The sequence below is a fragment of the Streptopelia decaocto genome (genome assembly GCF_964273445.1).
Source record: "Streptopelia decaocto genome assembly, chromosome: 3".
NCBI classification, from domain to species: Eukaryota; Metazoa; Chordata; class Aves; order Columbiformes; family Columbidae; genus Streptopelia; species Streptopelia decaocto.
In genome coordinates this window covers 115,933,400-115,944,328 of record NC_138656.1, presented here as the reverse complement: position 1 = coordinate 115,944,328, position 10,929 = coordinate 115,933,400, and the positions used below count along the sequence as shown (strand labels likewise).

General features: G+C 43.7%; 1 protein-coding gene across 1 annotated transcript; it reads left to right on the top strand.

Annotated features, from left to right (window-relative positions):
• Nucleotides 1-2,974: 2,974 nt before the first annotated feature.
• Nucleotides 2,975-10,911, top strand: LOC309438123 (cytochrome P450 2K1-like; the record flags this gene model as incomplete). The annotated part of the gene is made up of 9 exons (XM_082049061.1): nucleotides 2,975-3,243; nucleotides 4,431-4,599; nucleotides 6,308-6,457; nucleotides 7,464-7,624; nucleotides 8,293-8,466; nucleotides 9,443-9,584; nucleotides 9,756-9,940; nucleotides 10,170-10,311; nucleotides 10,724-10,911. Exons 1-9 carry the CDS (start codon nucleotides 3,058-3,060, stop codon nucleotides 10,909-10,911), a joined length of 1,497 nt encoding a protein of 498 aa, XP_081905187.1. The 5' UTR covers nucleotides 2,975-3,057.
• Nucleotides 10,912-10,929: the final 18 nt, after the last annotated feature.

The window sequence follows — 10,929 nt, the reverse complement described above, 5'->3', positions numbered from 1 at the left end:
TTGCCAAAAGAGACCTCTTCCTTTTCACAAGACTTCTGCAGAAGTTTGTTTTTGACCCTCCCCTAGGAGTTTCCATCTCAGACCAGGACCTCTTCCTCTCCCTTGGGTTTTCCATCCACCCAAAGCCCTATAAAGTCTACATGATTCCTAGAGTTTTTCTCAGATGTATTTCTGACTCAGAAAAAAAAAAAAAAAAAAACAAACAATGCATGCATTCAGTACAAATTTATTAACAATCCACTGCCAACTATGTGTCCCTCCACCTATGCATCTTCTCATCAAGCAAACAAGCAGGGTTCAGTCTCTGGTACTGCACAGATCACATAACCACACAACAACACTTTCACTTCCTTGAGATCCAAGACAGAAGTTGGTTCTTCACACATTCCTCCAAATACAGACGCACAGAGAGATGAACGCAAATACTAGTGCAACCTACTGCAAGAAATTATAGATGTCCCAGTTCAAACTACCACACAAACATATTGAAGAGTACCAGATGAAATCCTATATTTGGAACTAAGAACTAATCTACTTCAGAATAGTATGCATATTAATAAGATTCATTGAAGTCTTAAAAACAAACAAACACACACACATACACAAAAGGGTAAAAAAAAAAACACTTTAGAACTAAACTGTAACAAACATTGTCTTCAAAGACGTTTACTTTATTATGAGAGATATAGCCAATATGATCAGATCTCCCAATTTTCCAGCAAGTTTGGCAAATGAACCCTGTGTCTGCATCTGTTTTGAATATTTTTTTGAGTTCATGTTAGGTGAGGAGAATTGGGACAATGACAAGAATGACTCTTGCTCTACCAAGTCGTGCTCTACCAAGCACCACAATAATTTTCTCCTGTTCCTAGATGAACCTGACCTAGTTCTCCTCATTCATCATGTAAAACACCATGGAGCAGTGAAGTATTCGACTATCATAAACTTAACATTTTAGAAACAACTCATCTGGTTCAAGATATGTGTCCAGTGACACCACCTGTCAGACCTTGGAGGAGCCACAAATATTGGTCCAAAGAAGGATCTTGAATTTGTGCTTCAAAATTAGGCCAAGGGGAAATGTTCCCAAGCAGGGAAGACACACTTACAGCTGTTGCTCGTGTTTGTGGAAACCTCATCCTGCTCAGCTCACTCACTGCTTGCTGGCATTGCAGGAACCTGCTGGAGGAAATCAACAGGACTGAGCAAACAAGGGCAACAGGGTGAGAGGGTTTGCCTCCTCTCACTGTATTTCAAGAGACGTCCCTAGATCCCACAGTGCCCTTCCAGTAACCTGGAGAGTCTTACAGAGACAAATAAATGCTGTGTTTGTTCTTAAGCTCTGCACAGACCTTACCCTGGGCACGTCTTTAAGGAATGAACTCAGAACTGCTGCTTCCTTTCAGATCTCAAGGGTCAGTATCTGACTCAGTCTTTGTTAATAGTTAAATCCCAGACGTATGTGGAAAGAATGACATTCTCAGTACCTTTTCACCTCCTTTTTGGGGGTGGAGTAGAAATAAGCAAACTAGCACACACCTGGACATAGGCCTGGACACCTTCCAAGTAGGTAAACTGTCTTCGTCTTTCCTCCAGAGACGCCGGGGACAGCAGCAGACTTGGGGTAGGACAGCTCTAGCTCCTCTTCCAGGCTACTAGCCAGGTGCCTGCGTTCTTCTCCTCTAGATCTCCACATCGCAATCCACTGGGGGCCTAAACCCTCTCCTGAGCCTTTGATTGTATCTCTGCAGGGATCCTGATGATTTAAAGAGTCAAGGACAAGAGGCTCAGCCTGGGCAACTTAACTCACACAGCCTTCATGTTCCTGTCTCAAGGTCATGTACCATTTAGTTCTCTACAACGTTACTAGAAGGCTCTTCCAAACACCGTTCTGGAGGCTGCAGCTCATCTCTGGTCAGTCTCAACGAAAACCCTGGATGTTTTCTTCTTCTCCATGGTTTCTTCTTTTAACACCTCCTTCTCTGCTGCTCACTCTCTTAGACCTTAAGACATACAAGTCAGTCTGTATTTCAGCCCTCTCTCCTGAACCACCAGAGGCCATCTTTTCTCAAGTTTCCCCTCAGTTTGGCTCCTCATTCAGAGAAAATCACATAAGCTCTTCTCTCCACCTCTCTTCCTGAAATTGCTGTTGAGTCGGATGTCACAGGCAAGTGCCACAGCTGAAGATATGGCCCTATTGTGCAACTGGCTCTAGGTTGTCCTGCTCAAGCAGGCAGGTTGGACCAGATGACCTCAGCCATTATGTGAAAATCAGGAACATGTAAGGTGTGGATTATCTGACCTGTTCCAGCTTCTGGTTTTGGAAGAGAATGTGTCCCTTGTCATCACTTTAAAGGAAAATGAAGCTATCAGATCAACAAAGACCTCACCATTTGGTCAGTTCAGTCTGATTCTACATTTCACTGTGTTTGAACTCCTGCTAGATCAAAGACGTGTGTGTCACAACAAATTAATCAGCTAGCTCAAAGGATTTTGACACTGAGCTCTTCCTCTCAGGCATTACTGATCAATGCAGCTTGCTACTATAGGACCCACAATGCATCAAAGCCATAAATCCACATTCAGGCCACTTGAGAGGAATCTTCATAACTGTCCCATATCCCTAATCATCTAAGCTTCTTCTCTTGTCAAGACCTGGTATCCCCAACATCTTCCAAAAAGAGAGAAGGCAAAGCCTAAGTACCAATCCTTCCTTTCTGCTTCCACCTCAGTTCAAAGCAAGTGTTTGTCTTGCTGTTTCTATATTGGACTTATGCCCACAGACATGTCTGCCAAAGCACAAGACTAGTTTAGACATCACCCATTAAACAGTAACCAGCACTGAGTAAAGTGGGTGCACACATCCATGAAAGTGTCCAGTAGGGACTCTCCTAGCATAAAACCCCAGATGGGAACTTCTACCATTTCTTAGAGGTGAAGCTTATATCTCTGTATGTGTAGATGTGCCATTAATGCTTGAAACTCTCAACTTCTGACAGGAGATTGCACTCTTTGCCTGAATTCTGATCTTCTCAGCTAAACTTCTGCTCAAAAACGATGAATTGGATCAGTCTGGTTCCTGTAGGGTTACTGTTTATACTCATTCTCCTGTTGATTCTGAAAAGACAAAATGTCTGGAAGAGCCACATGGAAGAAAAGTTCCCCCCAGGACCCAGGCCTTTACCCATCATTGGAAATCTGCACATCATGGATCTGAAGAGACCTCACCTGACAATGCTAGAGGTAACTTCTGTTGTTTCTTTTTCTCAGAGCTGTCTGTTTAGGGCAGCCACTGACCCCTAAAAAAAGGATGCAAACTTTTATCTGGACAGCTAGATGCAAACATAACAGAATTAATTCTCTGCAGTAACTGCTCTTCCCATCGCATGGTCTTGAGTCAGTGCAGAGGAACTGATTTCTAGCCATGTCATCAAGAGAATTGACTTGTTTCTGTGGAGCAAAGGAAATGCTGGGGCTCTCCAGACAAGGGCAACCAGGAGAGAGGAACCATGCATCCCTTGTTCCTACAAGAACTTCCACCAGGGGTTTCTGGAACATTTAGGGATGAAATCAGACTATTCTGGAGGCTGTCTGGTGGACTCAGCAATCAGGGAACTGGTAGAAAACAGCTTCTTGATCCTCTCCTTTCATCCTCACCACAAAGGAGGAACTTTCCTGATTTCCCAGATCAAAGTAGGAAACAAACACACATTGCTTATTCTTTCATATCTAGTGGCAGTAAACTCCAGGGAAGATGGTATGTGACAATCAGATAGTGTAGGATATTTGGGGTCCTCTCACTGTGCCATGCCTCAAAGCCGTGAACAGCAAGCCCAAGAGTTTCAAACAGTTCATGTGTCCTGAGGTACTACCACCTTGGAAACTGGTCTCCTTGGTACTAACATGTTCTCTACGAGTTCTTAGCTTCTCAATCAAGTTACATACAGAGTCCATGTAGTGGACATTGTTATCTCATAACTCAAAATGAAGACATTCTTAACTTCCTGGATTTCATTCCTGTGTGAGCCATGCCGTCTATTGCTGCCTGGTTGTGGCTGCAGCTTTTGCACCTTGCTCCTAAAGGCAGCAACTCCAGGTATTTAAGAGTTGTTTACTCATTATGCCAGCTGCTTGTCCAGATTCGTATAGCAGAAACTGAACAGGTTTTGCCACAATTACTGAGAAATTCACTTGGCATTTTTCTCTTCAAAAGAACACAGTGCCAAGGATGTCTGCTCTTCAGCCTTTCCTTTAGCCTCTCTAAAATTCTGTGTACTCCAGTACCTAACAGAAGATTACAGATCACATTTTGGACAGTGAATGAAAAGTCAGTGCCATGCACGAGAGTGAACATTAAACCTGCTAAAAAAACCCCAAGTATTCTGAGCTTGCTAAATATCATCTTTTAATGATCCCTTTCATCTCACTAGTTATCCAAAACTTATGGTCCAGTCTTCAGCATTTGGATGGGACCAAGGAAAGTGGTGGTGCTATCAGGATATGACACAGTGAAGGAAGCTCTGGTGAAGCAGGCGGATGCTTTTGCGGGGAGACCTGAAATACCAATCTCTGAAAAAACAGGAGGAGGAAAAACAAGAGGTGAGTGTGCTGTTCTGTTCTCCCTACACTTGCCTTCTGCAAAGAAGGATGAGACTTTCTCCAATACAAGCTGGCGGGGAAGTGTCTATTAAATCAGCAACACTATCTCCAAATACTCCTTGTGCGATTGATATTAATGAATGTTTATTTTAAATTTCCCACTTCAATTTATATTTGAGAATAAATCTCTCTTTAAGAGATAATAAATCTCTCTTTAAGAGAGAATAAACAATAATCCCAGCCTTTAGCTCGCTTCTCCAGAAGGAGCTCTCTCTTTTTCTGAGACCATGACTATGAGCCAGCACTGTGCCTTGTGGCCAGGAAGGCCAATGGTACCTGGGGTGTATTAGAAGGGGGATGGTCAGTAGGTCAGAGAGGTTCTCCTTCCCCTCTACTCTGCCCTGGTGAGACCACATCTGGAATATTGTGTCCAGTTCTGGGCCCTCAGTTCCAGAAGGACAGGGAACTGCTGGAGAGAGTCCAGCGCAGGGCAACAAAGATGATGAAGGGAGTGGAGCATCTCCCTTATGATGAAAGGCTGAGGGAGCTGGGGCTCTTTAGTTTGGAGAAGAGGAGATTGAGGGGTGACCTCATTAATGTTTACAAATATATAAAGGGTGAGTGTCACGAGAGTGGAGCCAGGCTCTTCTCGGTGACAACCAACGATAGGACAAGGGGTAATGGGTTCAAACTGGAACACAAGATGTTCCACTTAAGTTTGAGAAGAAACTTCTTCTCAGTGAGAGTGACAGACACTGGAACAGGCTGCCCAGGGAGGTTGTGGAGTCTCCTACTCTGGAAACATTCAAAACCTGTCTTGATGCCTTCTTTTGTAACCTCATCTGGGTGTTCCTCTTCCATCAGGGGGGTTGGACTAGATGATCTTTCGTGATCCCTTCCAATTCCTAACATTCTGTGATTCTGTGACTCTTCTGGTGCAGATTTCACCCTCCACAGGTGTTAGACCCTGAATGTGATGTTTTGATTCCCATATTGACGGGATGCATGGAAGCAGGGACATGAGAGATTGTCTTCTTCAGACAGGAAGGCTAGGGTGAGCACATTTGTATCTTGTGACCAGCTCTGAGTAACCAATGTGTTGTTAAATGCCAACCTATCTTTAAATGTTTTCTTTCTTCATTAGGGACAGGTTTTTGAACAATACTCCAAACAAGAATAAGAGAGTATTATAGGTGAAAGGAGACTAAAGAGCAGCACCAGCCTGACAGAAACTTCTCTGAAGATTCCACTGAGAATTCTCTGCAGCTTTTTTAGAGTGTACGGGAGTGGTATTACCACCACTAAGTGGGGAAATTTTCAGAATAGATGACCATATTTGAGGTTTCTTTTACTCTTTAGTCTCTGAAAGAACAAAGACACTCCTGGGTGAGGGTGCAGCTCACCTAAGGGCAACCTAAGGTTAACGAGCACCTTCATCATCCCAGCTGATATCCCAGAGGATGAACAAAAGCCCTCGTGTCTCAGGGCACATCAGACACCTCATGAACTCAAAATGGTGGCTGCTTCCCTCAGAGATTTCTCCTGACATGTCTTTCTTTATTTCATTCTACCTGAGGACACAACAAGCCTTGAGAGCTTCAGAGGTTTCCTGCCACCACTCACCTTCTTTACTAGGATTCAGGGTATATGAGGAATCTTTGCTCTCATTACTAAATTTCTATTTCTGTGTTTTCAATTTTTGTTTCAGGAGTTGTATTTTCTGATGGAGAAAATTGGAAAGTCATGCGAAGATTTACTCTTACAACCTTACGAGACTTTGGAATGGGCAAGAAGGCCATAGAGGATCGTGTTGTAGAAGAGTGTGGATGCCTGGCAGATGAAATTGAGTCACAGAAAGGTGGGGGGATTTTTTACCTTTGTAACACCCTGATTTTCCTCAAGCCTCCTACAAAGATGCCAAGGGTCAAGGAAGAAGAGTCTCTCTTTCAGAGATCTACCTTTCTCCAGCATCCAAGCTTCAAGGAGTTAATGTGAGCTTTCTGTCTCTGCCTCTCTCCCTGGCAATTGCCTGACATGCAGATGAAAAACATTCATTGAGGCAGTCGAAGTCAAACATGGACTCAGACATGAAAGAGTACTTCTGAGAAGAGTAATGTGTTTCCCCATGTGCAGCAGCTTTAACTGATTTAGAGGCAGAAGTCTGTTGCGAGGACTTACATACCTGTGCTAAAAAACTCATTATTCCTAAAGTCACATGTCTCGGAAAGTCCTTCCAGTAGGAGACAGAACATCCAGTTACACATTTCACTAGGCTCAATTACCAACAACAGGACTTCAGCATGCAGCTGTTTTGTCCAAGCAGACTTGGGCTAAAAACAGATTTCTACATCATCATTCTAGTTCAGGCGTCAAGTCCTCACCTTGAACATTTGTCAAGCTGCAAAGTACCAGAGGGACTTAGAAGCTGTAGGACTGAGAACCCCAGCAGGAAAGATTGTGTGACCAAATGCTACTGAGTTAGGAAACTGTACCTAAAGGACCTGAAGGGACACAGTCCAATTCTCAAAGAATAGTGGCGAGGGACAACTGAGGATGGCATCGATGAGGAAGTGGCAATGTTGAGAGTTTCCCTTATATCACAAAAATTTAATATAATGTATGCCCAAACAAAGCAGCCTTGGGAAGGGCCACAAAGAACCAGGAATGCAATAATCTTGAAGAAAATGGAGGGGAGCACAAAAGACTCACAGTCAGGCAAAATGGGACATGTTAACTCTGAGATGGGGAAGTCTTTCCTCCTGCCAGCTCTGTGCCTACTATGTCACAGACTTCACCAAGCTTCTGCATGCTTTTTTAATTAATTAGAATGACTTGGTTGTTTGCACCTCCTTTTCCCACCCTAGGGAAGCCCCTTGAGATGACGCTGATGATGAATGCTGCTGTTGCTAATGTCATCGTATCCATACTGCTTGGGAAACGATATGACTACGAAGACCCCACATTCAAAAGGCTCCTGTCATTGATAAATGAGAATATCAGGATTTTTGGATCTCCATCAGTTTCGGTAATTCATATGGTTTGAATATTGCTCTGTAAAAGCATGATTACACAACACAATGATATACCTCTCCAAATCCAATCATTGCAAAACATCAATCTCTTCATGATAAATGCACCCTGAAACGGCAGAAGGTGCACCTCTGATGCTATTTATGGATTTAATTGAGCAGCATAGCCTGGTAAACTGTCAGTTCCCCCTTTCATGATGAAGAATTGAACAATATGTAATTCTGTGATTCTGTGATACAATGATTGTGTCTCAGCAGTAGAAGTTGGTCATTATTCCCCACCTCCAGTTATAAACAATAAGGTCAAAACCAGTGCGGGAATGTCCATAACTGTCTCTTAAACCTGAGACTCACATTTCAACCAGTGTGGAAAGGGAAGGATGAATTGTCTAGAAGTGGAGAGGTAAGAAATTGTGTCAAGGACAGATGCACAAATATGGGATTTCTAGACCATTATTGACTACTGTGAGTAATATACCATGGGGAACACATATTAACAATTTCACACTGCCGGCCAGGGAAGAAGAAGAAAGTGACATTTTGCATCATGAGCATAAGGCTATGCACCATCTTCTGTAAAAGCTTCTCTTAATACACATTGTTGAACTGTGGTGCATCTACTTAGCGAGTGTTTTTTCTTCCTTGCCATCTCTGCATCTTTCAGATATACAACATATTCCCAGTCCTTGGATTCCTCCTGAAGAACCACAAAATTTTTATTCAGAACTCAAAAGAAATGAAAGCTTTTATTGAGGTTGTTTTCATAGAACGCCTCAAAACCCTGGACAGAAACGACCAGAGGACATTCATAGACTCCTTCCTTGTGAGACAACAAGAGGTAATTGAATCCCAGCAGCTTCTTCAAATCTCCTCACTTTCCTTTCAAGGCTTGATAAACAAATGTCCTTTAGAAGAGATACAACATGTGCAAAAGTCATACCAAAATCCGTGGTCAGGCTAAAAGCCTGTGCAGTCATTTCAGCTAGGAGATATATTGATCACAGACAATCATCTTTTATGTCTCCCCACTTCATTTATCAGGAAAGCACCAAACACTAATCAGCAAGCAAACTAGGAGAAGCTGTCTTTATCTGTAGTTTAAAATCCCTCTCTGTACCCCAGTGTTCCTGACCCTCTTTTACACTCACATTCCCCTTTGCAGAAACAGCCAGGGAACCAAGACTCATTGGTAGGTATTTCTCAGTTTCAGTTGCCAACTCACACAAGATTTCATTTATCCACTTCAACCAAAATCTAGTTTTACAATTCTTGTAAAAATGTGGCAGTGTTTGTACCCAGCCCTCACTTTTACATGGTATGAAGTCATGAGATTTGAGCCCAAGTCAGCTATAGCAAAAGTCTGGGTTGGCTGTTGGATTACAGGGGAAAATGAACCACACTTCTAGGTTCTCTTCTGATGCTAGAGGTTGTCGAAGTCAACATAATGGCCCAGTACCTCTGGACTTCATGTCAAATCCCAGCTCTGACTGCAAATTTATTCTTCTTCCCAACAAACCTTACCCTCCATACCCCACAGACAGAAAACCTCTGAAGCAAATGATTGCATCACATGGGTGGCCCCCAGTGACTGCTCACTCTTTTCCAAAACATTCCTGTCACTGACATAACCCATGAGAAGACCCTTGTTGACTTGAGTGTGCAGGTTTCTCAAGGCATCCCCTCAAAACCTTCTTATACTTTACACTTAACTCCTCCCTGAGGACTGCATGTGAAAGCTATCCCCTGTTCTCCAAAGAAAAAGTACTTTATTGAATCTTTAATCAGCTGATATTATGATTGTTTCATATATCCAGGAGGATGGAAAGGCCAATGGATATTTCCATAATGAAAACTTAATTGCAGTTGTGAGAAATCTGTTTTCAGCTGGTATGGAGACCACGTCTACCACTCTGCGCTGGGGCCTTCTGCTCATGATGAAATATCCTGAAATTCAGAGTAAGTGGAAAGTAGGCAATCAGCAGCTTCCTTCTCATCAGGTCACCTCAAATGTAACTCCACCCTGAACAGGGCTGGACAAAAAGTGAATTCTTCACACCCCCACATTCCTGGTAGAAGAAAGAGACATTTGAGTGATCTATCTATATATGACCCCTATTCCTTTCACAGAAAAAGTCCAAGAAGAGATAGAGCAAGTGATAGGATCAAACCCACCACGAATCGAGCATCGATCTCAAATGCCATATACAGATGCTGTCGTCCATGAAGTTCAAAGGTTTGCAAATATCTTGCCATTGAACTTGCCTCATGAGACTACTGAAGATGTCACCCTCAAAGGCTATTTCATTCCCAAGGTGAGATGCCTTCCTCACTCCTTTCCTTCCCTCTGTCCCCCATTTGACACATCCCCCTTTCAAGTCTTGCTTGCATCCAAGAACGGTCACTCACCCTAGGGTTCTCACAGATACTTTCGCAGGACTTTTCTTCTTAAAGTGTAGTTTTTGGGCTTCAACACTCACCATTGCTTTGATGGTCACAGCAACTCCACCCTCAGTGCAGTAACAGTTCTGCCTTGGCTTGCAGGGAACCTACATCGTCCCCTTACTGGCTTCTGTTCTGCGAGACAAATCACAGTGGGAGAAACCAGACATCTTCTACCCTGAGCATTTCCTCAACTCGGAGGGGAAGTTTGTAAAGAAAGATGCTTTCATGCCTTTTTCAGCAGGTATTTTGCATTCTGGTTTTAGCATTCTGAGGTGAACTGGACATCTAAGATTCTCTTCCCATTGGAGCTGGCCTCCTACACTGTTCCCAGAGGTCTCCTCTCCTCTCCTCTCCTCTCCTCTCCTCTCCTCTCCTCTCCTCTCCTCTCCTCTCCTCTCCTCTCCTCTCCTCTCCTCTCCTCTCCTCTCCTCTCCTCTCCTCTCCTCTCCTCTCCTCTCCCCTCCTCTCCCCTCCTCTCCTCTCCTCCCTCTCCTCTCCTCCTTTCTTCCACCTGTACCTAATAATTGCATAGGTCCAGCTTTAACAAAGAGTCTGATCTTTAACTCCCTCCACAAGAGCTCAGAGGCCCTGACAACATCTCTAGAAGCAGTTCCTACTGACTCTCCTATGCTCCATCTTGCATTTTATTCCAGGGCGGAGGATGTGTGTTGGAGAGACTCTTGCCAAAATGGAGCTCTTCCTCTTCTTCACCAGCCTCCTGCAGAGGTTCACCTTCCAGCCTCCCCCTGGAATTTCTACCTCCGACCTGGACATCTCTCCCTCCTTTGGGTTTACGGTCCCCCCAAAGACGCATGAAGTCTGTGCAGTGCCACGTTCCTAAGCTTTTCTTAGCCATCTG